This window comes from Microcebus murinus, chromosome 20 (genome assembly GCF_040939455.1).
Source record: "Microcebus murinus isolate Inina chromosome 20, M.murinus_Inina_mat1.0, whole genome shotgun sequence".
NCBI classification, from domain to species: domain Eukaryota; kingdom Metazoa; phylum Chordata; class Mammalia; order Primates; family Cheirogaleidae; genus Microcebus; species Microcebus murinus.
In genome coordinates this window covers 31924285-31949284 of record NC_134123.1, presented here as the reverse complement: position 1 = coordinate 31949284, position 25000 = coordinate 31924285, and the positions used below count along the sequence as shown (strand labels likewise).

At 63.3% G+C, this 25000-nt stretch overlaps 1 protein-coding gene across 3 annotated transcripts in view; it reads right to left on the bottom strand.

Annotated features, from left to right (window-relative positions):
* The window catches only part of OSGIN1 (oxidative stress induced growth inhibitor 1), a 29045-nt gene extending 4246 nt beyond the window's left edge, over positions 1 to 24799 (bottom strand). The window contains exons 1-4 of one of the 3 annotated variants that reach the window (XM_012738459.3): positions 24675 to 24799; positions 8994 to 9097; positions 1593 to 1697; positions 57 to 193 (exon numbers count right to left, since the gene is read on the bottom strand). In XM_012738459.3, the coding sequence (XP_012593913.2) occupies positions 57 to 193; positions 1593 to 1659 (204 nt within the window). In that variant the 5' untranslated portion in view covers positions 1660 to 1697; positions 8994 to 9097; positions 24675 to 24799. Of the gene's footprint in view, positions 1 to 56; positions 194 to 1592; positions 1698 to 5973; positions 6078 to 8993; positions 9098 to 24674 lie in introns of those variants that run through there. The other 2 variants (XM_012738458.3, XM_012738460.3) reach the window with 2 other exon arrangements.
* Between the last annotated feature and the right edge of the window lie 201 nt (positions 24800 to 25000).

Here is a 25000-nt window from a genome sequence, read left to right as displayed (position 1 = left end):
TTCCCGAGAGGGGTGCGGTCCCCCCAGGGCTCTGGCCAGACCCGCGCCTGACCTACCTGGTCCAGGATGGAGACCCCCGGGGCCTCGGCGAGCTTCCTCTGCAGCAGGGGGTGCGGGTGGGCGGCACCGGGCCTAGCGTAGGGCGTGTGGCCGGACAGCAGGTAGGACAGGCAGATGCCGGAGGGGCCGTTGCCTGGGGAGACAGGGTGGGCGGGGGGTGGCTTTCTCAGGACACTCTGCTGAGCGTGGCCCACACGCCTTCGATGGTGCCTCAGCCACAAAAACAAGACATTTACTAAGCCGTTAGCCGGCACCGGACACCGTGCCCGCTATGAATCAAGAGAAAAGCTAATCAATGAGCCACTGCTGAGGGCTGACTGTGTGCGGGGCTGTCGAGGGAGCTTTGGGGCACAGAGAGGTTAAGCACCTTGCCTGGGGTCACACAGCTGGCAAAGCCAACAAGCCAGGACCGGAGCCTAGACCAAGGGAACCCGGACGACATGGCACCAGGAACAGGTCCCGTCCTTGCTGGCCGCCCGTGCGGTCAGGCGGACGTGTAGAACGTGGCTCACACTCGGCGAGCCCGGGGGCCAGCGTGCCAGGTGTGTACAGAGAGGGGTGCTGTGCCCCTCAGGGCTGCCTGCTTCCCGGGCTCCAGGGACCGGGCTGCCTGCCTGTTCTACTCTCGTCACTTTCTTGTCCCATTCAGAGACTCGCCCGTGCGTGCAGCGCTGTTTGGGACCGTGGGAATCCGTTTCCAGCTTTGCGTGGCGGGGGGGGGGGGTGGGGATGGGAGGGGGGGTGGGGGGTGTCCGCCCGGTTTCCGTGGAGAAGGGTGGGGCCGTGCGGGGTCACCCAGCGCAGTGCCAGGCACGGGGCGGTGGCCGTGGAGACCCGGCCCGGCTAGGACAGGCCCCCCCCCCCCGCCCCTCCGCAGCCGGATGGCTCCGTTCTCGCCCCCCGCGTTCTCGGAACGACAGTTTATATAAACTGCTAAGCGCCGCGCGGCCACGCAGCACCGAGTTTCCCCGAAAACAAGGCGGGGTCTTATATTGATTTTTCCTCAAGATGACACCCTAGGGCTTATTCTCAGGGGATGTGTCATTTTTTTTTTAAGTACGGGACAAGCGTCTACATGTATTCAAATACAGTGAAGTCGTCGTCTTCTGGAACATCACTGTCACTCTCCAGACTGCGAATCCCACCCTGAATTCCTTGCCACTCTGTTTCCTCTAGAACCACCGGCCCCGATCTCTCCTGTCGCGCACTAGAGCTGTCACGGGGCGGATGAGAAGGGCTGCTCGTCTCCTTTCCCGCTCCGCGACGACACGCACGGGTCGTGCAGACGCGCTGCGCAGCCACGCCCGTCACTAGGGCTGATTTTCGGGCTGGGGCTTCCATTGCGCACATGCTTAGACACCCTGGCAGGGCTTATTTCATGGGGAGGGCTTACTGTCGGGGAGACACGGCAGTGGACGCTCAGTGGCTTAGTCTAACGACAGCAGTTGCAAGGAGGCCAGGCCTGGCCCCACCCCGCTCCTGTCCTGAGACCCCGGGGGCTCGGCAGCCCCTCCCCCGCCCAGGCCACTCACCGATGACGATGACCGTGAGGGGCTCCGAGCTGCTGGCGCCGGGGTGCTCCTTCCCTGGGGAGCTCATGGCTGTGGCCGGCGGGGGGCGGGGGGCTGGCGGGCGACCTGCGGGGCAGAGGGGAGGAAGGGCCCATCGGGTCAGGCTTGGGTGTCAGGCAGCCCCCGCCCGGCTAGGGTGGCCGCCTGTGGACCTCAGTCAGGCCCCAGGTCCCCCCATGAAGTGTATCACGTGACTCCCCTGGTCCCTCCTGCCCAGCCCAAGCAGGGGCGCCCTCCCCTCCACTGGCCTGGACGCCGCCGCCGTTTCTCTGGGCCTCACGCTGCTCTGCCCACCTGCCCTGCAGGGCAGTGACAGCCCGGGAGCCCGCCCAGCACTCCCGTGCTGGCTGCAGCCCCCACCACGCTCCAGCCCTCGGGTGGACCTCGGGTCATCGCCTGGCCCTGGCCAGTTGCTTCCTAGCTGGTGGCTGTGGGGCCCGCTCCTGGACCTCTCTGGGTCTCAGTTTCCCCATCTGTAAAATGGGAATCACGAGAGTCCCTACCTCGTGGGGTTGTCGAGGGACGGAAGCACCTGGCTGGAGTAGATTTGCCACCGGGAAAGGACCAGAGTTTACTGCCTGCTGCAGGGGCTGGGCTAGAACCTGTGGACTCGGGAAACCTGGGAAGGGGGGCTGACTTGGTGTAGGGAAAGTGCCGGTACACCTGCCCGTCCGTGGAGCTCTGGCGCCCTCTGCTGGCCACAGGCCCAAATCACTCACAGGGACCCGAACTCGGGTCTCAGAACTGCAGGTGCTTGAGAGGACACACCTTTTCCCCAGACCAGCGGGCGGTGGGCCACAGGGCAACACCCGCGCGGGAGTGAGGGATGGCGGGCGTTTAGCATTTACTGGGTGCTGGGTATCTGACGGTTTCTTCTCATCTCCCCACATCGACCCTGTGCAGAAAGTGCAACAGTGTCCCACGTCACAGGTGTGCGAATGTGCTCAGAGTCCGCACAGGCCGATCCGTGCCGCACAGCTGACTCCTAAGCCCAGGGTCACCTGTAGCCACCGCCCACGACACTCAGCCCGAGCCCAGAGGAGGCTGGGCCCGTGGAGGGCCACACCCTCCCAGGGAAGGAGGGAGCAGACAGGGCCGGGCCTGGACCTCCCAGAGTGGCTGGGTGGAGCCCAGGGTCACCGGCCTCCAGGACTCTTCCAGAGCAGGTGGGGATCTGGGTTTTGATGTGATTTGGAAAGTGGGCAACTGATTCACACTCCTTGAAAATCTTTGAACAGGCTAACAAAACACATGTGAGGCCAGTGGGTGACCTCAGATGTGTGCAGAGTGACAGGGACACCGGTGTCCCCCACTGGGCGGGTCCTGAGCAGACAGACCTGCAAAGTCAAGTCACCCCTCGGCACCTGCAACTCTAGGAATTGCGTTTGGGTCCCTGTGAGTGATGTGGGCCTGTGGCCAGCAGAGGGCGCCAGAGCTCCACGGACGGGCAGGTGTACCCGCATTTTCCCTACACCAAGTCAGTCCTGCTTCCAAAGGGGGGTGGGGGGACAGCTGCACAGATGGGCCGGTCAGAGGACCTGGGTGTCACTCCCACAGTGACGACAACAACAACTGACCTCCTCACAGCACTCTACAGTTTGCAAGGAGCTCACACCTAAGCAATAGCATTCGGTTCCCTCATTCCCCCGTCCTGTCTAGCAGCACCCGCCACTTTCTCCTCCCACCCTGGGCAGGCAGCCTGGTGGCACTGGGGACCGCAGGATCTTCTCCATCCCAGCTCCCTGCGAGGCCCGTGCCTCTGCCTGGGGAGGGGATTTGGGGTGACAAGACCGCCAATAATAATAGCAGTACTAACCGTGACAGCAGACAGCTAGCATTCCTGTACTCCTTCGGAGTGGGGTAGGTGCCCAGCATGTTCTAACCACTGCACGCACAGTCCCTAATTTAATCACTCCCACATTACAGATGGGGAAACTGAGGCCCAGAGAGCTTCTCACGGCCCTTTACAGTTTGCCAGGCGTTTGCCCCAGCTCTCGCAGGCTGAGCTGTACCTGAGCCCCCATCGCCCCGCTCCAGAGCCGAGGTCCCTCTGGCCGGGCTAAGCATGCAGGTGCCGTCCCAGCTTGCCCCACTGCTCTGTCCCAGCGCTGGTGGCAGGGAGGGACGCCAGGGGGCAGCTGGTGTTTCCAATGCTCCAGCTCGGAGGGGACCGTTTCTCACTGACCGCCTGGCGCCGGGTGTGCGCAGGGGCCTTGGGGAACAGGACCGTGGTTCCCAGAGTGCTTCCTCCCTCCCCTGGGCCCCTCCGTCCTCATCTTCACTGTCCCCAGGAATCAGCGCAACGGGAAGCATGTGACCTCCTGGCACATTGCTTCCTGTGCGTTCTCTCCTTAATCCTCCTAACGACCCACTTTGCAGATGAGCACACTGAGGCTTGGGGCACTGAAGCCACACACCCCAGGCTACAGAGCTGGCGGTGATGGAACCGAAATTTGATACCCGCAGACTAAAGCCACCTAGACACCCCCTGACCCTACCCGGAAACAGCTCTGCCACCTGCTCAAGGGCCCAATCCCGGGCCACACCCTGTCCCTCCTTCGTTCTTTTGCACTCTCCCCCGCCCCCAGCCAATGAGGAAGGCACCTGCGGGAGCCCGTGGACCAATGAGGAATCGGAGCTAGTTGCCCCTTGTCCCTGTGCGGGAAGCTGAGGGTGCTGATTTACCACCAGGGCTTCTGGGCTCCAAGTCCAGTGCTCCCTCCCAGAACCGCCCGTGGGCACTGAACAGAAGCTCCTGGATGCCACATACATGAGGTCACCACCCGGGGGCGGACCTGAGAGGTCACTTCCTGTGCTGAGTGGTGCAGGACGCCCCGAGGTCGGGAGCAGCCGGACGCTCCCACTCGTGACCTCGGACGACTGTTAACATGGGCGCAGACTTCCAGGAGAGAACTTGAGTTTCACCATTTCAGTTCCTTTCAGTGTGGGGGAGCTGGGATCGTCAATTTTTAATGCCATCTTTTTCAGTCCCTCCATCTGAAGATGGCAGATGGCGATGAAAAAGAGTTGACATTAAAAATCGATGTTTCAAATTCCACAAAAGCACATGAGCATCAAGGAAAGAAATAGCTGCGCCTTCGACTGATGTCTCGTTCACGTTTGTAGCATTGCGGTTAGTGAAGCTTCAGACCGCTCTAGGACTCCTACACACCTGCACGGGTGCATTTATCGGGCGCCTATGGTGACCCGTGCTCATCTGACTTTAATGACACCCTGAGAGGTGGCATGTCCCATCCCCCTGTGCAGAGTAAGAAACTGACATCGGAAGGAGCAGGTGTCTCGCCCCAGGTCACCCAGGAATTTTGGAGACCACACCCAGGTGCACACATCCCAGTTCTGCCCCTGGGTGCCTGTCCCCAGTTGTGTCCCTGGGTGCCTGTCCCCAATTCTGCCCCTGGGTGCCTGTCCCCAGTTGTGTCCCTGGGTGCCTGTCCCCAGTTCTGCCCCTGGGTGCCTGTCCCCAGTTGTGTCCCTGGGTGCCTATCCCCAGTTCTGCCCCTGGGTGCCTGTCCCCAGTTGTGTCCCTGGGTGCCTGTCCCCAGTTCTGCCCCTGGGTGCCTGTCCCCAGTTGTGTCCCTGGGTGCCTATCCCCAGTTCTGCCCCTGGGTGCCTGTCCCCAGTTGTGTCCCTGGGTGCCTGTCCCCAGTTCTGCCCCTGGGTGCCTGTCCCCAGTTGTGTCCCTGGGTGCCTGCTCCGGGGCCCCAGAGCCTCATCTCGGGCCACACCTTGTCCCCTCCAAGTGACACCAAGAGAGTGGCACGAAGCCCTGGGGGGTGAGGATGAGGAGGCGCTCTGTCTGCCCAAGGCCACCTGCCCTGAATCCTTGGTGCACGGCTCGCCCCAGCTGGCACTCAGACCCCCCTTCCCCAGCGCCCCGGAGCCTCCCGTTAGAAGCCAGGCCCGAGCCCGCCGGCCGAGGGCTGCATGCGGACGCCCCGGGGCCCTGCCTGCCGCGAGCAGAGCGAGCAGAGCGCCCGAGACCGGAGGGAAGCTCCCAGCCCGGCTGCAGACCGGGCGGCCTCGGGACACGCCGGGCAGCGAGCCCGGGCTGGCCACACCTCTCTTTCCTGCCAAGAGCTGCGGTCACGTGGGCGGGGGACGCCGGACTGTGGCAGCCGGGCAGCTGCTGGGCTGAGCGTGCCAGGCACACGGACGTGGCCGGGAGCCCTGGAGCAGCCCGAGGCCCGGAGGATCGTGCCGCCCCCCCAAACCTGGGGCGGGCCTCCACTCGGGACGGCCTGGGCCCCTTCCTGGCCCTGGGGCCTGCAGACACGGCCGCCCCTGGCGGGACATGCCCCTGGTGCCTCGCCCGGCCACTCACCTGACAGGCGGCGGGTGGAGGGGCCCGGCGAGCCTGGCCTGGCGGGGCACTGAGAGCCGGGGGCCGCCGTGTCCTCCGCGCCTGCGGGACACTTCGTCCCCCCACGGGGATCCCAGAGGCTGTGCGAGGCCAGGGGGAAGTGAGGGTATTTCACGGGCAGGGAGGAGGCGGTGCGGGCGGGGGCGGGGCCAGGAAAATCACTTTCATAAGCGTGAGTCAGCAGGGGCCGGGATGAATGAACTTGCACACTGGGAGGACAGTGTCACGCTGCCTGCCCCCGGGCCGCCTTAAAGGGCCCCTGCTGGGTTACCTGCCCCGGGGGACTGGGGACCTCTCGGACACCTGCTACCGTGCGGTGTCCATCCCGGGGCTCCCTCTCTGGAAGAGGAACCAGTGACCCCTGAATGCGCCAACCTGGCCTTTCCCGTAAGGGGGGAGGAGACAGCTTGGCCTCCTGGAATATGCTTAAAGGGACATCCCCTTTGAGTGGCGGAAAACCATCCGGTTCCCTCGTTCCACCTGGATTCCAGTTCGGCATCCACCCCCACCCCCACCCACACCCACCAAAGCGCACCGGCACCGGCCCCGCCAAATGCTGCCTTGGGGACCAATCCTCAGTTTCCTCATCTGAAAAACGGGGCTAAGAGACATACTCTCTGTTTTTCCCCCGTCCTGGGGTGGGCGTGGGGTTAACAGACAGCGGCTGCCTCGGTTCTTACTTCCTTTCCCTTGTGCAGTGTCCCCACGTGGGACACTGTGCTGATTCTTAGCCATTCCACCGTCTCTCTCCCCACACACGGATTGGGCTTGGCGTGGGCAGGGAAGTGTGTTTGTGTCCGCTGCAGCCCGTGTCTAGAACAGAGCTCTGCACACAGCAGGGCGCGGGGTTTGTTGACCAGAAGGGGGCAGGGAGGGAGGAAGTTAGGACAGCGCTTGGCCCTCGGACCGCGGTGCTCGGTAGCTGCTATTTTCAGCGGTGATGTTGCTGCCACCCCGTCTTCCTCTCCACGGCCTGTGCCTGGGGGAGGCAGGTCAGGCACTGGCTTTGAGCGCAAACTTTATGGAGGTGCCAGAAAACAGTACTCGAGAAAATAATATTTTGATGCAGTTTTTTTAAAAAATCGAAATTGACGCCAAAAAAAAGCCCAAATAAACAAAGACGGGACTCGGAGCAGCGCCTTGTTGAGCTGTTTCAGAGCCTGCTGCAAAAGGAAAACCCGGGACTCCTGATGCTGCCTTTGTTTAAAAGTTGGATATTTTGTTCATCCTGGATTTTTTTTTGAGACAGGATCACCCGGGCTGGAGTGCAGTGGTGTCATCGCAGCTCACTGCAACCTCAGCCTCTGGCTCAAGCGATCCTCCTGCCTCAGCCTCACAAGTAGCTGGGACTACAGGCACGCGCCACCAGACCCAGCTAATTTTTCTGTTTTAGTAGAGACGGGGTCTTGCTCTTGCTCAGGCTGGTCTCGAACTCCTGAGCTCAAGCGATCCTCCCGCCTCGGCCTCCCAGAGTGCTGGGATGACAGGCGTGAGCCACCGAGCCCGGCCCTGGATTTTTTCTTTGCCATGAATTTTGATTTTAAAAAATACCGAGTGAACCCATTACATGTCCTGATTATGGAAGTGCCTTGGTGCTCCTTAAATCTTGTGCCTGAGGTGATGCCTCACCTTCCGCGCCCTTGTCCGCCAGGGCCCTAGGGCCTCGGGGACCCGCCTGCAGGGGCAGGGTGGGGGTGAGGAGGGGCGCCGGGTCTGACTGCCAGGCCTGGGGACGGGGCCTGGGGAAAAGCACCCCTGAGGAGGCGAAACCAGTGGGGCCTGTGGAGGGCTGGGGGAGATAGAGTGAGAGCTTATGTGTATGCATATGTATGTATGCATATGTGCATGTGTGTATCTATGTGCATGGGTGTATGCATATGTGTGTGCATGTGTGTAGGTGTGCATGTGCCTACATGTGTGTGCATGCGTGCACGCATGTGTATGTGCAATACATGTGTGCACATTTGCACATCTTTATGTGTATATGCATGCATGTGTGTATGTATGCATGTTTGTGTGTGCATGTGTGCATATGTGTGTATGCACTTATGTGGATGCCTGTGTATGTGTGCACATGTTTGTATGTATATGTGTGCATGCACGTATATGCATTTATGCATGTTTATGTGTATGTATGTGTGCATGTGTATGTACATGTTTATGTATGTGCATGTGTATATGCACTGGTTTATGTGTGTGCATGTGTATTGTGCATGTTTGTGTGTATATGTGTGCATGTATGTATGCACTTGTTTATGTGTGTGCATGTATGTGTATGCACTTGTTTATGTGTGTGCATGTGTACGTGTGCACGTGTTTGTGTGTACATGTGTGCGTGCATGCATATGCATGTGTGCACATGTTTATGTGTGTGTGCATGTGCACATGGGGGCTCTGGTGCAGAGTGAGGGGCTCCTGGCTAGGGGCGAGGGCCTGGAGGGTGTGGGGGCAGAATGAGGAGTGGGGGTGAGCAGGGCAGCTGGGCTCAGGGAAGAGGCTGGGGACATGGCCGGTCCTGAGCTGGGCCCCCCTCCTGCCTGCCCGCTCCCCCCCAGGGGCTGCCTGCGCCCAGGGCCCTGTGCTCAGAAGGGCGACAAGTTTGGTTGAACGCTCCGCTGTCACTGCTTAAACAGTCTTAACGAATTTCCAACGAGGGGTCCTGCATTTCCCTTTCGCCCCAGGCCCGAAAATCACAGGATTGGTCCAGCCTCCGAGCCTCAGTTTTACCCGTAGGGAAATGGGCGCGGTGACCCACGAGGGTGACACGGTGCACAGCAGAGGGGCCCAGCGAGCTTCTAGCCCCACTGCGGGTGTGCCGTGTGACCTGGGGCAGGAGGCCTCGACCTCTGGGCCCGTGTTCCAGCCGCGACCTTGTGACCCACGCTCCCTAACACCCACGCGCACTCCCCCGCCAGGCGGGCTTGGAACTTGGGGCGGCCCCATGGGAGTGGAGGGGAGCGCAGCCGCGGCAGCGGACGTACCTCCGGTCCCCGCGGCATCCTTCCCCGGCAGTGGCCTCACTGTCCCCACGGCCCCATCCCTCGGCTCCTGCTCTGCAACTTCCCCGTGCTGCTGGCTGTGTAAACTGAGGCAGAGAGAGACACTCACCCAGGGTCAGGGACTGCCACCCGGCGCGGCCAGCTCGCTGAGGATGGGACATGGGAGGGGGAGCCGGAGGGAGGTGGGCTTCCCTGGACCCCGTCTCCCAGGCCTGGCCTGCCCTCCCCCCCCCCACACCTGCTCTGTCCCCGAGGGCTCTGACTCCTGTCCCCGGCTTTGGAAATCTGCTGACACGGTGAACCGCGGGCCTAGACGTGGACTTTCTTCCCTGCCTCCTGTTTGCCTGCCGGGCGATTATGGGAAACAGGATTGTTGACCTGCTTCCAGAAAGCTCGGCCAGACCAAGGCAGATAATGTAACAGGCGGGCGACAGGGCGGTGGGCAGAGGGTCGGTGGGGAAGGAGCAAGGCGGGGCTCTGCAGACCGCCTCTGTGTGCTGCTGGCTCCCCTGGGTGCCACTGGAGGCTCTGTCCCCCCCCCTCCCACCTGCCCTGTGCCCCTGGAGGCCGAGAGTTCAGGTGACCGTTGCACACCTGAAACGTGACCCTCTGAATTCAGATGTGCCCGCCAGAGGTCCTAAATAAGAATAGAGGCGTCCAGGGAAATCTGAATTTCAGATCAACAAGAAAGACGCTTTTAGCATAAGTATATCTCAAATATCACATGGGACGGACTTACACACAAAGTGTATTTTTCGTCCACCTGAAATTTGAATTGACCTGGGCGGCCTGTATCTTATCAGGCAACTCTAGCTCTCTACGCGTAAAATATGCACTAGATTTCAGAGAGTTAGCACAGGAAAAAAAAAAAAAAAAGGTAAAATAATCTCATTAAAAGTTTTTATATGGATTATACGTTGGCATGAAAATAAGGGAACTATTTGACATATGGGAGCTGAATGAAATATATTATGACAATTAATTTCAGCCATTTCTTTTCCTTTGTTTCATGTCTCGTTAGGTCCCAGCTGGACGGTGCTGGGCCGGACGTTGGCACCCGCTGCTGACACCAGCTGGGACATTCCTGGTGCGGCGCCGAAGCCACTGGTGTCCCAGGAAGCCCCGCGGGCAGGGGCAAACCAGGACAGGTGGTCAGCCTGGAGCACTGGGAGCGCCTGGGCAGTGTGACCCGGGAGAGGTGCTTTCCTTCTATGCCTCAGTTTCCCCATCTGTGCACTGGCATTGCCAGTGTGGGTGACAGCAGCTGATTTGAGCTGATCTGTCCTGGGGCTGGCAGGAGCTCAAACGCTGCAGCCCCGACCCCCCTGGACCCCATCATCTGCCCCCTTCCCCGGCCCCCTGCAGGCTGCGCAGGAGCTGGGACCGTGAGGCCAGGGTAGGAGTAGGAGTAGGAGGGGTGCTTCCCGGGGTCGTGGCATGGAATGGACCCCCCCTCAGCCCCTCAGAAATCCCGAGGCCATTGGAAGGGGCCTCTCCGGCCCCTCCCCGTCCCTTCTCTGCCATTGCTGGGCACGTCCAGGTGCCAGGCGCCGGGAACAGAGGGCTCTTTATACGCAGCCGAGGCTCAGAGAGGCTGATCTCAAGCCTGAGGTCACACAGCACGAGGCACTGAGCTGGGGGCCTCCGGGGGGGGGGAAGACAGACGGGAAAGGAGTGAAGACGGCAGCCTCCCCTTCCTGTCTCGGGCGCAAGGCTGGGGTCCAGGAGCCCAGAGCGGCCCTCCCCTCGCCACGGCCACCCCCATCACAGACCCTCGAGCCCACCCGCACCCCAGCCCAGCGGGGCCGGCGTCCCGGGTACATGATCTCCCCATTTCCAGGCGAGGCCTGAGAACGCGAGGTGTGGCCCCAGGTCACTGTGAGTGGCAGAGCTGGGACTGTGACCCTGCCCTGCCGGGAACGCTGATACGAGGAGACCAGGCCCTCCTAGCACCTGACACGAGCACCACTATTTGCCCAGCGTGGCGCGTGTGCAGAGCCCGGCCGCCCACCCGAGCCCGTCGGCCCTCCCGGCAGCCTGGGCGGGGGTGGGGTTGGGGGCAGGTGTTTTCAGTGACAGTTTGAGTTTACGAGGCGGGGGAGGTGACGCAGACTCGGTCTGTCTGGAGGCAAAGCCACCCGAGGACACCAGTGTGAGCTGCCCGGGCCCCGGCCAGGGGAGGGGACAACAGCCAGCTCAAGGGCTCACTGCAGATCCCTGGGGGGGGGGGGAGACGGCACCAAAGCTGGGACCCGGGGCGCCCCCCAGCGGAGAGGACGGGGGCGGGGCAGGCCGGGAGGAGCATCTGGGACACAGGGCGCGCTGGCTGGCAAGGCTCCCGGGCTTTCCGCTGCCCTCTCCCCTCTTTCCCTAGAGAAGGCCCCGGGCGAAGTCTCAGCAGGAGCGTGCAGGTGCCTGCCCTGGAGCCCGCGTGGACGGGGCGTCCAGCCCCCGTGTGCGAAAAGCCTGCGCTTTGGAGTCAGACAAGCCCGGGCGAGCGCTGCTCCAGCGCTCTCAGCTGTGTGGCTCTGGGCAGGTGGCTGAGCCTCTCTGAGCTGTGAGGTGGGGACGATGGCACCCACCTGGGGCAGCGCTGCTGTCCCCCGCCGCACATGGCAATCACCTGGGCAGATTTCAGAAACGCACCAACAGGGGCTCTGGCATCACTGGGCCGGGGTGTGGCTGGGCACGGAGGTTTCGCCCCGGCCACGGGCACGGGAGCCTCCGTCCCTGGGGACGCCGGGGGACGGGCTGAGATTCAGCCTGGGAATTGCCCGGTTCTCGGAGGTGCTGGGCTCACCAGAACCTTCCACGCGGCGGCCCGGCTTTTTGTGACGTGCGCTCGGTCCGCCGCTGCGGGAACTGCCACTTCTAGGCCCCTCGACTTCACTTCTCTAAGCCTCAATCTCCTCGTCTATAAAATAGGGACGATAACGTCTGTCCACCGAGACAGCCCGCGCATGGCACGCGGTGGGTTCTCGCCGTGGACCACCGGCGTCCGGGCCTTCCGGAGTTTCTCCCCCAGCTCCGGGCCCGCTGTCTCTGCTGCTTCCTAACGGACGTCCTCCGATTTGTCAGAAATGAGGACTCCCAAGTTCTGGGTGTGGGCCCAGCCATCCGCACGGTCACAGCCTTGTGGCTGGTCGCGATGCTTGCTCAGGTTTGAGAACTACCTAGGACAGGATGACACAGCAAGACACGGAACCGTGACAAGCATCTGACCCGGCTGCTCCCGGGCAATGCAGGGCAAACCCTCCGGCCACCACCGCCTCACCCCTGCAGGCTGGTGTTCTCCAGGCACCAGCTTGGAGCTCCCGGGTCTGGAATCCCAGCACCTCGCTCCTTCCTCCTGAACCCTACAGCCTCACCGGCCTGTCCCTGCCCTCAGGGTCCTGCCGGTTTCCTGTGGCTGTGACAGTGGCTCCACGGGCCAGTGCTCAGGTCCCTGCAAGCTGGGAGGTCATTTTGCAGCACCAAGAGGCCTGCAGACTCTGGCCCCTTGCCCAAGCTTCCCATGCCCCTTAACAGGTGTGTGGAACATTCTAGTCCAAGTTCCTTGCCCCCACAGCAAGGCTGGGGCAGTCCTGGGCTGCTGAGCGACTCACTCTCTGGCCTGCATGGCTGTCCCCGTGGTCCCACCCCTGGAGAAGGGCCCGGCCCCTTCCCGCCAGCGCTTTCTCTTCTTTTTCCCCATGTACTGCTAGAAAAAACCCCCCAAAAAAACCCCAAACCTGTTTACTCCCTTATCAGGATTCACAAACGCTCCAGGCCTTGACTTCTTGGACAGGTGGGGTCAGTGGCCTAACCTAGTGTCACGTGAGCCAGGCCCCACGAGCAGGCCCGCGAGCACGCTGTACGTTTCACGCAGAGGAGCGATGATACCGGGAGAGCCGGCAGTCCAGAAGTTTCCTGGGCTTCGGGCCCTGTCATTGTGCGAAGCAGGATTCTTAAGTCCTGTCCTTTTCTACTGAGGCCCCGCATCCTCCAGAGTCTCTGACAAACTGCAGATTTTATTTTTGAGACAGAGTCTCACTCTGTTGCCTGGGCTAGAGTGCCTTGGCGTCAGCCTAGCTCACAGCAACCTCCAACTCCTGGGCTCAAGCGATCCTCCTGCCTCAGCCTCCCGAGTAGCTGGGACTATAGGCATGTGCCACCGTGCCCGGCTTAGTTTTTCTATATATGTTTAGTTGGCCAATTAATTTCTTTCTATTTTTAGTAGAGACTGGGTCTCGCTGTTGCTCAGGCTGGTCTTGAACTCCTGACCTTGAGCGATCAGCCCACCTCCCAGAGTGCTAGGATTACAGGCGTGAGCCACCGTGCCGGCCCAAACCACAGATTAGACCCTGCTCTGCTCAACATCCTCCGGGGCTCCCCGCTGCCCTCAGGCCTCCTGGACCCAGCTGGCCCCGCAGGTCCCTGCAGGAGCCGCCCTGGGCCGGGATGGTAGGCTACCCCTGCGTCCCCTGCCAGCTGTCCAGCTGCCGGGCTTGGAAGCCTCTCCTAGCCTGACCCCGGCCTGGGCGGACCTCTCTAGATCCAGCGCTGGCTTTCTGCTGTGCGGAGAGGCAGAGACGACCCCCGCCCCCCCCAGCAGCGGGGCTGGAGCTTGCTTCTCCGCCCGCCAGCCAAGTGCTTTACCAGCGGCTCTTGGCGAGCTGTGAGGCTCCTGCCCCCCAGGACCCCACCAGACAAGCCGGCAAGTGCTTCCTGCCCAAGTGTCCCGAGTTGGGGAGGGAGAAAATACGAGGCAGCTTTGGGGAGAATGAGGGGGTGGGAGGCGTCACGCAAAGTCCTTTGGAAAGGTGGCACTTCCCCTGGGACGGGGCTGGTGGCGGGGAGGGCCGGGGAGAGCCGGGCTGAGGGGGCTTGTGAGGTCGGGGGAAGGCAGGACGCTCACAGCAGAAGCCCCAGGCTGGGAACTGGGCTGTTCTGCTTAGGAGCCGGGAAGGAGGGGAGGGCTGTGGCCCGGGCCAGGGCGCAGAGGCTGAGAGGCACCTGGATGCGATCCGGGCTGCGGTGGGAGGGCCCTGGACGGTCGCCCCTGGTTAGCCATCATCATCCTCACCATCATCTTCGTCATCACCTTCATCACTGCCAGCATCTCCATCACATTCATTATATTCACCATCATCATCTTCATCTTCATCATGCCACTGTGGCTATTACTGTCACCGCCATCATCATCATTGTCATCTTACTGCTATCACTACCACCTTCATCATCACCATCATCTCCAACATCATCATCTTCATCTTTATCATTGCCACTGTCACTATTACTGTCACCGCCATCATCATCATCATCATCTTAATGTTATCACTACCACCTTCATCATCACCATCATCTTCATCACCACCACCATCGCCATGACCATCACCATCATCTTCATTATATTCACCATCATCATCTTCATCTTCATCATTGCCACTGTGGCTATTACTGTCACTGCCATCATCATCGTCATCTTACTGCTATCACTACCACCTTCATCATCATCATCTTCATCTTCATCATCGACCCTGTGGCTATTACTGTCACTGCCATCATCATCATCATCATCTTACTGTTATCACTACCACCTTCATCATCACCATCATCTTCATCACCGCCACCATGACCATGACCATCATCTTCATCACTACCACCATCACCATGACCATCACCATCGTCTTCATCACCGCCACCATCACCATCATCTTCACCACCATGATGGCCATCATCTTCATCTGCCGTGTCTCGGGCAGCACTGACGGTGGGTGGCGGGTTGTTGCTCGGCTGTGTCTGCACGCTTTCGGCAACGACCAGACACAACGTGTGCGTTTTCCGTGGGGGGCACGCCAGTGGTGGGGCTGGGGGCGCGGTGACAAGCGTGGGGCTGAGGGGACGCCGGGACAAGGGGACGCTGGTCTGGACGGACGTGGTCCCTGCCCGACGCTAGGCCGGGTCTAGCAGGACCTGACAGGCCCTGGGCCCGACACCCTTCCAGGAGCCGCCGGGAAGGCTGCCATCTGGCCCTGGCCGCTGCGCCCTCCCGCGGGGCCGGCACGGGCAGGCACGGGCAGGGCCCTGCGAGGCAGGCAGAGGAGGAGCTGCCTCCTGGTCGGGGCCGGGGCGAGGAGCTGCAGGGGCATCTGCCGCGGGGGGTGGCCCGTCCCTGCCTGGAGATCACTCCTGCACGAGAGGGGGAGTCCGTGGTGCTGAGGCCACAGCCCCGTCTGGCTGCGCCCGGCTCTGCGCTGAGGTGGGGCTTGTCCCCCCCAGCGGTGACTCCAGGCCACCGAGGCCTCCTCCTACTCCTGGAGTCCCCGCCTACAGCCTGCACTGGGTCAGGGCGGGTGGTCTCTGTGGCCCAGCCGGGGGCCATCGTGAGATCCCCCCTGGCTGGGCGCCCTCCTCACCCTGGGCTCCCCGCGGCCCACCGAGGGCCCAGCCTTTCCCTTCACCCACACGGCAGGGCAGCCGCCTCTGAGCTGCCCGCAGAGCCACGCCCCTTGTCCTCGGTGGCGAAGCGGGGGCCCGGCCGGGGACGTGGCTCGTGCAGGCTCACACACCAGGAACAGCCTTGGCATTCGGCCCCTCCACGTCCCCTCTGACATGGCTGCCACCTCCGGAGGGGGCTTTGCGGCAGTCACCTGCACACCGAGGCTGCGCTAAGGGGAGCAGAGGAAACCCTTACTTCCCCCTCGTGGAGCTGGCGGCCCCGGGGGAGATGAGCAATGAGCACGGGGACAGACTCGCGGTCACACGCTGCCGGGCTCGCGGCCTTGGGAAAAGCCTCCCCAGAGAGACGCACCTGGGCCGGGACCCTCCGGGCGGGGCCGGCGGCAGGTGCAAAGGCCCCGAGGCTGAGCAAAGGCACCCCTGAGGCCCGAGAGGGTGGCGGGAGCCAGGTGACCGAGGATTTGGAGGCCCTGGAGGGAGTTCGGGTTTTCTCCTAAGAGCAAAGGGAAGGCCCTGAGGGAGGGTGACAAGATGGGACCTGCCTTTTAAAAAGACTGTGGGGAGGCTGAGGGCAAGCGTGGCGGGGCGCCGTGGCAGTGGTCCCAAGGTCTATCAAGGTCATGGCCACGTCCCTTCTCCAGGAATAAGCTTTGCCTGAGAACATCCATGTTCCACGGAGGAAGCCCTGTGTTGTGTGTGTGCATGTGTGTACGTATGTATAGGAACACGTATACACGTGTGTGTGCGCACGAACGTGTGTAGAGGAGTACGGGGACAGGCGGGGGCTGCAGCTCCCGTGGGCAGCGCTTGTGGCGGGGTGGCAAGCCCAGGTGGGGGGCGAGGCGTCCTCCTCCCCAAGGGTCCTGAGCTGCCGGCGGGGCTCTCCCCCGTCCCCGAGTCTGCGTGGCCTGTGCTCGTGTGGGCAGCCGCCGCACGCTCCCTCTTTCCTTCCACGTCTGGCTGGGGACAAACAGCCTAAGGCCCCCAGAGTCCAGCCTCCGCCTCCCACCCGACGTGCCAGCTGGCAGCATGGCCCCTCGCCCGCTGTGCCGGGGCCTCCTCTGGGGACCCCCGGGAGAAGGGCCGCCCCGGGGCCAGCAGGGTCTGTGTGTGCAGGTTCTGCCCCCTAACACCATCATAGCTCCACCCCGAATCTCCTCGCTGTCCCCAAGCACGTGCGCGAGTCTGGGGGTCCCGGCCCCCAACCCCACACAATGGTTCTAGTTCAGTCCTGGAATTCCGCGCCCTCCCTGCGGCTGCCGAGGGCCGGGGCCAGGGACGGGACTGGTGGCACGATCCCGTAGGGCCCCTTGTTCAGAGACGACTAAGAACGTCGGGACAGCGGCAGCACTTACACCCGGCGTGGGGCTTGAGAGAGCCACCGGCCCTGGCCAGAGCCCTCCCCGAGGCCGCGGGAGTGGGGTTCTGCACGGCCAGAAACGTCCCTGGCAAAACACTCCCCCCGGGGCTGGCCCTGACCCACCCGCTCGTTTCTTCCTCCTCTCACTCAGGCGCCCATGCCGGCCTCGGTCGGCACGCGCCGCGTCCCCTGGGGCCCGGAGCCTGCACGCACTGCTGGCCTCACTCTGCGCCGGCCTTGGACGAGCCCCACTCCCAAGGTTTCCATGACCCCCTACACGGCGCCCGCCCAGTGCCCCAGCCTGGGGACCCACTGCCCCCCTCCCCGGTAGAGCCGGGGACCCGATGGCCGAACGCATTGCTGCTAAGACGCCCCCTCCCCAGAGCACGACCCCTGACCGTCCCTCGCCCCAGACTCCGGTCCTCTTCCCCCCACTTTGTCATTATATTATCTGTAAAATGCAGTACGACTTGCAACTTGCGGTGACATGCCCACAGTTCTCCAAGCACACGTTACTTCTGACCTGCTGCACCAACTGTCCTTTTACCTGGAGCACGTGTCCCTCCCTCCCCCCCCCCGCCGCCATCTAAGGTCTCTCCACAGCATCTTCCCACCTGCTCACTTCTCCGAGGCCCTGAAGCTCCACCTGCCTCCTCGGAGCCACCTGGGCCGCCGCTTTCCGAGCACACGGGGCTGGCGTTGTTGGTGGGGGTCAGGGCAGGGACGGAGACTCCCCCCAGCCCCCCCAGCAACGTCCTCGGGGCCCGGCAGGGAGCCTGGCACACGGGGCCTCAGTAAACGCACAGCCGAGCAGCGAAGCAAGCATGGCAGGCCCGTGCCAGGGTAGCACGCAGGCCCGTGCCGGGGTAGCACGCAGGCCCGTGCCGGGGTAGGCGTCCACACGGCAGAGCGTGCACATCTCGGGTGTCCGACATGAAGGACACGCCCGTGTGGCCACCGCCCAGGCCTAGCCGTGCAGCATCCTGCCCCCTGGAGGGCTCTCTCGGGCCTCTCTCGGTTTTCTTACCCCCCATTCTGCTTTTGGTCCCTACAGATTAGCTTTGCCTGTTCTTGAACTCGACGTCAATGGGCTCACACAGAACGTTCTGTGTCTGCCGTCTTGTTTGACGGCGTGTCTCTGAGACACGTCCGCGTCCCACGCCCCTGCGGGGGGAGGCAGACCCCAGGCCTCACCCTCTGCCTGGACATCCGGCATGTCCCTGAGCCGGACACGACTGTCCCCTCCCTGGGCTTCCCACTGCCTGCGTCCTCCCCCAGCCAAGTGGGGCTTTGTGTGTTCTTGGTTTCTGAGCGGACAGGGCCCCTTCTCTCTGTCCTTAGAGAGCGAGTTACTGCTGAAATCCTGGACATTTGAACTCGAATAACCTCGAAACACACGCGCCTCGTCCTGCCCCGGTCTGGTTCACAGGGAGTTCCCGGGCTGTCCGCCCAGGCCTCCCGTCTCTCCTCCCAGCCACCCGGCCTTTCGGTCGTTTCGAACCCTGGTCCACGAGTGTCACCTCTCTCCGCAGGAAGAAGACCCCCCCCAGCACCGCCCCCTCCGGGCCTGCCGCTGCGATGACACGGCCAGGCGCTCCTCGTTTGCCGGGGGAGGGGAGTCTTACAGTTTCGCCCACTCCCAGCAGTGAGTTCTCAAAGTGGGGTCCCCGGGCCAGCAGCACCCTGGGGACTCAGAAACGCATGTTCTCGGGCACCCCTCCTCCACTCACAGAATGAGAAACCCCAGGGGGTGGGCGCGGCAATCCTGTTCCCAATGCCACCCCCACCTCCACGGCCCCGTGGGTTCTGATGCCGCCCAAGCGTGAGAACGTGTTGGCGATGAGTTAATCAAGGTGGAACACCGCTGTCTTTGAGCAGAAGCGTGTTATCATCCTAAAAAATAAAAACAGGTTCTGGTACCTGGGGCTGGTGTGGTCCGTCCGCGAAGCAGAGCGCCGGAGCCTCCTCCATGGTCCGGCTGGTTCCCAGCTGGGTCCCCGGTGACCACGGGTGTCCTGTCTCCCTGCCAGCGGGCCCGGCAGGATGATTATTTGCACCGGCTCCTCCTGGTCCAGTGGCTGCTTTCTCAAGCCCCGGAAGCCTGAGTCCCAGGCACCGCACCCCACAGGCGCCCTGGCCAGGGGGCCTCTGCTTGGGTCCGATCCCTGGGGGACAGCGTCGGGAGGTCAGGGGGCAGGAGCAGAGACGGTCGCGTGGTGGCGCGCTGGCAGGCGGACGTTTGCCAGCCGGCTCTAGCGGGGCACCGTGGTGCGCTCTACGGTGTCGCCGGCCGGTTTCCGTGGTGTAAATGCTGCCCCCACAGTCAGTCTCAAGTCACCGGTGCGTCTCTGAGCAGCGGAGGTGGAGAGAGACGTGCAGCTCGGCGCGTCCAGAGCCCTGCGTGCCCGCCGCGCAGACGCACGGGCCCAGGCGGCCTCGGCGCCGCAGCTGGGAGTACAACGCAGCAACGTAAAGTAGGAGGTGCTGGGCTTCGAGTCTGCATCACCTGGGCTTTGGATGCGCTTTATTCACTATTTAAAATTTATGTGATTTTTTAATGACAGATGCATTTGACAACTGGCCCACACAATTCCTGGAAATGTACCGGTGGGCCCTCACGAGAGGGGGCAAGCTGGCCGGGGCACGCCGCTGGCCCAGGGGTGGGTGGGACGAGCAGAGCAGATGTGGGCGCCGCTGTCACTCCGGCCCCGCCCCCGATTTCATAGCCATCGACCTTCTGCGTAGGATCTCGTGGGAAGGAACGGTTCTGAGACCGGAGGAACAGGAGCCCGCGGGGGCCGGGCAAACTTCCCCAGGGCAGGCAGGTGCTCAGCAAAAGTGACTGCACCCCTCCGCACGGCCGGTGGGCGTGACGATGGAAACCGGCCCCTTGCACAGGTAAGGGGGCCGCACCTGCCATGATGACAATGCTCGTGGCCTTGTTGGGTATCCGCCCGACAGACGGGCCCCCGTGCGGAATGATGTCTGTCCGAAGGTATCCATGATGGCATTGTTTAGCAGAACTGAAAATGGGACGCGGCCCAAGCCGTCAGTCCTGAAGAGACTCATTAAATAGGTTCTGGCATGTTCTTACAATGGAGCGTTCTGCAGCCGTTCCTGACGCAGGCACGAGAGACGTGCCGTGGACACCCCACGGCATCTGGGCCATCCCAGTGCCTGGCCCGGGGGCACGCTCACACTGTCCGGGCAGTGACTGTCCCCTGGGCCCGGCCCCCTCTCTATGGGCACAGTCCTTCCGGTTAGTTCTCCAGGAAGCTCGAGTTCGCGGTGTTGACGCCTTCCTTCCACTGTTACCGGGCGGGAGGGCTTCCCCCCCCCAGACTCCTCTGGTCAACCAGCTCGGGAGCATGGCTTTAGAGCAGTGTTTCCCAAATTCACTGACCGCGCCTGTTTCGTCACGGGACATCTTGCAGAGCGAGTGTTCCCTGGAACACACTTTGGGAACCACTGGCTGGCCGTCTGCATCAATACCAACTGTCACCTTTGAAGGCCTGGAGACCAGGGTCTCAGGGGGTCGAGGATGGTTGGTGGAGGCCCAGAGGACTGGGAGGTCACGGGACACCAGCGCCTCTGTCTTTTTGCCCTGGTCACTCATGGTAATCACCTGGAGCCATCTGTAGAGGTGTTGATTTAGTCGGTGTGGGGTGTGGCCAGGGACTGGGATTTTAAAAAAATTCCCTGGGTGGTTCTAATGTGTAGGCGGGGGTGAGAGCCACTGCTCTAGAGCCAGGCTCAGGGGGAAGGAAAGAGGATCTTTGTGTATACCCATCTTGGGTCATATTAATAAGGGCATAGTCTGCAGAATGTGGGGGGCGATGGTCCTGCTTGATTTGGCCCTGCTCGGCCAGCCGTGCCAGGTTCCGAGCCCCACAACAGCTTAACAGAAACACCTGAGAGTTGGGAAACGCTCAGTCAAAGAGGAACCGATACAGCAAGGAGACTCAAAACAAGATCCGGAGGGGCTTACACGAGGGCTCGCTGGCGAACTGCACAGACAGGCAGCTGGCATTCCTCGCAGCAGCGGGAACTGGGGTTCGGGGCTTGCCGTTTGTCACGCCTGCCCTCGGCTCTTTCAACGGGGGGAGCTTGTCTTTGAAGCCTCGGTGGCGTTTCTGCCTTCCTGACGAGGAGCAGCGGGGGCTCACTGAGGGCGGAAGTGGCACATGCGGGTGGAAAGAGCCGGAGGCGAGTGGGGACCATCCGGTTAAGCCTGAGAAATGCTTCTCCGGGGCACCCAGGTGCCCGCCGGTCTAGGGCGCGTTCAAGGAGCCGGCGAATATTTAAGCAGCAGCAGACAAAGGGGGAGGGGCAGGGTGACAGTGTGGGTGACGCTGGCCGCAGCCCGGGGACGCGGAGCCTTGAGGGGGTCAGGGCGAGGCCTGGACCCCTGTCCCCTGCTGCAGTCGCTGGATGGACAGGTGACTGGGACGGCAGGAAGGGCCCTGGACGGGCTGGCGGGGGGGAAGGAGGGTTACCAAGGAGGGTCTCTCTGAAGCGGGGACGTTTCCCCTGAGACCTGAAGCTGGCCGTGGGAAGGGGACTCCAGGCAGCCAGGCCGGTGGCTGGTGGAGCACGGCGCGTCCCAGGTGGGCACAGAGATGAGCTAGATTGGCCCGGCCGGCCACACGGGGCACAGAGGCGGCGAGTTAGCGCGCAGCCTGGGCGAGTGCCTGGCCTGCTCCGGGCCTCAGTTTCCCCCTGGGCAGCAGGGACACAGTGAGAGCAGCCACTGAGAATGCCCGGCGCACGGCGAGCCCGCAGAAACATCAGTTCCGCCATCATCATCACCATTAACAATGGAGGAGCGCGGGACACGGAGCCGGGCCTGGTGCTGGGCGGCCTTGCTGTCCCAGCTGCTCCTCCCCGTGCACACCCCGAGGCCGGAAGAGGTCCCCCACGGCGTCTGGGTCCTGTCCAGAGTGATAGCGGCGGCCGCTGTGCGGCTCACACCAGGGCGTCCTGGGCAGTGGGCATGGGAGCCCGGCCGTCCCTGCGGGCTGGGGCTGCCTGGCAGGGAATTCGAAGTCAGCAGGTGAGGCGGCCACAAGGCCTGTGTCACAGCACGCAGGGATGCGGGTCCCCCCGTGCCACCTGCCTGGCTGTGGCCGGACCGGGTGGGGCTGGGCCCGGCGGTGACGGCAGCTCGGGCAGGTTGTGACTGGCGGGAGGGAGGGCAGCCAGGGGGAGAGGGGTGAGCCCCTTGGCAGACCTGCCCGGCTGCCTGCCCTCCCGGGTGCAAAGCCACCTCCCTGCCCTCCGGGCCACCCCTGTGTCCCCAGAGCCGATCTTCTTCAGTCGCTGAAGCTGAACCCGCAATCAGCCCAGGTCCTCGTTAGTTCACACCAACCTGCCACCAGCCATCCCGCCCCACTACGCACACACAGACCCGAGTGTGACCACCTGGCTCCGCCCCCCGCCCCGCGGTGGCGCTACAGTGTCCCACGCCGGGCAGCCAGGTGGCCACCCCCAAACAGAACCTGATGGCGTCCCTCACCCTCCAGTGACGCCCCTCTCACCTGGGGTATGAGCACGTCCCCGCTGGCCCAGTGTCACTTGGCCGACCCCTCTCCCCGCCTCCACCACCCTGGGCTCCTCGCGGCCCCAACACGCTCCTGCCCCAGGGCCTTTGCACCTGCTGCTCCCTGGGCCTCAGACGTCCACACGGCTGGCTCCCTCCCGCGCAGCCCTCGCCACCACTTCACGTTCTACGCGCTTACTTGTTCGTTTATCTGTCTGGATGCCCCACGCTGGGACGCAAGTTCGCAGAGGGAGGGGGTTTCTGTATCTCAAATGCCTGGCTTAGGCCCCAGCACGCGGTCAGTGCTCCCTGAACGCTGAGCTGGGCCTGCGAGCGTTCCTTACACGAGAGACGACTGTGGCCACCGCTGGGGCGTCTCCGGGACTCACCTCTCTGTGCCTGCAGACTCGGCCTCTGAGGGCAGCAGACGGGAGGTGACACACAAACCGTGACGCACACTGCCGGGCGGGCAGAGGGGAGGCTGGGAGACCCTGCAGGAGTGAGGCCAAAGACGGGAAGAGCGAGGCAGGGAGGCTGGCGAGGGGATGTGCCCCAGCGAGCAGCGGGGCAGCAGGGCTGAGCATGGCAGAGTTCGGGGTACGGAAGGGGGCACCACTGTCCCACAGGGCGGGGGCCGGGGAGGGCAGGAGCGGGGGGGGGGCTCCATGGGGACCGTGGGGAGGCCACCCACTGGCTGCACGGGGAGGGCCGGGTGGAGGCGGGAGAGCAGAGCCATGCCGGGTGGTGGCGTGGGCGTGGGAAGTCGCACGGGTCCGAGACAGCTTGGTTCAGAAGCCACGACCCGGCTCGAGGTTTCATGTCCACAGACGAGGGGGCCGGGCGCGGTTCCCTCCAAGGGACTTTACACTTGGAGTGTTCTAGAAACCCTTTCCTCCCCCGCGTCGATAGGCAGTGGCGTGGGGAGTGTGCCGCGCCCACTGTCGGGACCAGTAAACTCGTCCCAGTGAGCAGTCTTGGCGGGACCCTGAGCGGTCCCCAGGCAGGCTGCAGACAGCGCCCTCTCTGGAGAGCGGGGAGACGGGGTTCGTGCTCAGCGGCGGCCCCCAAAGACACGCCCCAGTCCCAAGCCCGGTCACCTGTGCATGCATGGGACTGTATTTAGGAAAAGGTCTGTGCAGGTGTGAGTAGGTGCAGGACCCAGGCGCCAGGCCATCCTGGATTCGGGGTGGCCGTGCCCGAGTGTCCCCATAAGAAAGGGGGAGGGTCGCCGGCCCCAGGGAGGGGTTGTGTGCTCGCAGGCGGGGGCTGGCACCAAGCCACGCCTGGCGACACCGGGAGCTGGAGGAGTCACTGAGGAGGGAGGGGGCCCTGCCAACACGCTGACGGTGACCTCTGGCCTCCGGACCCGTGGGAGAGCGCCTTTCTGTTGTTTCAAGCCTCCCGGTTCGGGTTCGTGTTTTGCGTCAGCTACGGGAGAGTCATTCGGGAGGGACAGCCGGGGATTAGTGGCGGGCGGGACGAGGATTGTGTCTAGGATTAGATGTTCTCGCCGGGTGTCAGGCGCGGGAGCCGGCTCTCACTGCGGGGCCCGGCGAGGCGTGACGGGAGACGCGGGCGGGCTCGGGGAACGGGGCTGTTGGGGGGGACGGCAGCCTTCGCCTCCCGCCCGGCCAGGCCACCTGCCTCCCCCCGGGCAGAGCACGCTGGGCGTGGCGTTCGCCTAAGGCGGCAGCATCTCGCAAGGAGAAGGGAGCGCCGTGCTGTGTGGCCCCACCTGCCGACCTTGGAGACGTTCACACGGGAAGGAGGGACGGCCCGGGAGTGGGGTGCCATCCGCTGACTGTGGGGTGAGCGCATCTCAAAGGTGGCGCCGGGAGGGAGCCCAGCGTCCAGACCCGGGGCGGGCGGCCCAGCCAGTGGGGACCATGGCAGAGCTCACGCCCCACCTGTGCCAGGTCCAGTGTCTCAGCGCCCTGCCAAGGAGCTGCTATTGCAGGCATTTTACAGATAAGAAAACTGAGGCTAACGGCCAGAGCTAAACACAGGGGTCCTCAAACTTTTTAAACAGGGGGCCAGTTCACCGTCCCTCAGACCGTTGGAGAGTGTGCACTGTGGGCCCGGGACGAGCCGGCTACTAAGCAGGACAGGCAGCGGCGGCAAAAGCACCCGGCGGGCCGGATAAATGCCCTCGGTGGGCTGCATGTGGCCCGAGGGCCGCAGTTGGAGGACGCCTGGGGCTTAACCCTCCTTGCTCCGGGGCCAGATGTCCTGGCTGGACCTCTCTGGAGCCCCCTGCTCTCTGGCCGGGCCTAGCCCCCGACCCCCCCAGACCCCGCTGCACCCTGGCGCGAGCCCCCCTTACCTGATGACGAACCGGCTGGGGGCAGCAAGGTGACAGCGGTGACCTGCCGGCCGGGGAGGACAGGCGCAGTGGAGCTGGCCCTCCCCCGGGGGAATGGCCCCCAATGTGGCAACAGGGGGCTGGGGCACCTGAGGCCAGGCTGGGCTGTTTGTCGCATCACAAAGTCCTGCCCTGCGCCGGCCAGGGTGCCTGGCCAGCGGGGGAGGCCTCAGAGAGGCTGTGCGGGAGGGGCCCGGTCGAGCCCCGCTCCCGTCCTCCTCTGTGGCTTCCCCAGGGCAGCTGCGGCCTCAGGGGTAGCACCTTGAAAATGGGCACATCTCACCAAG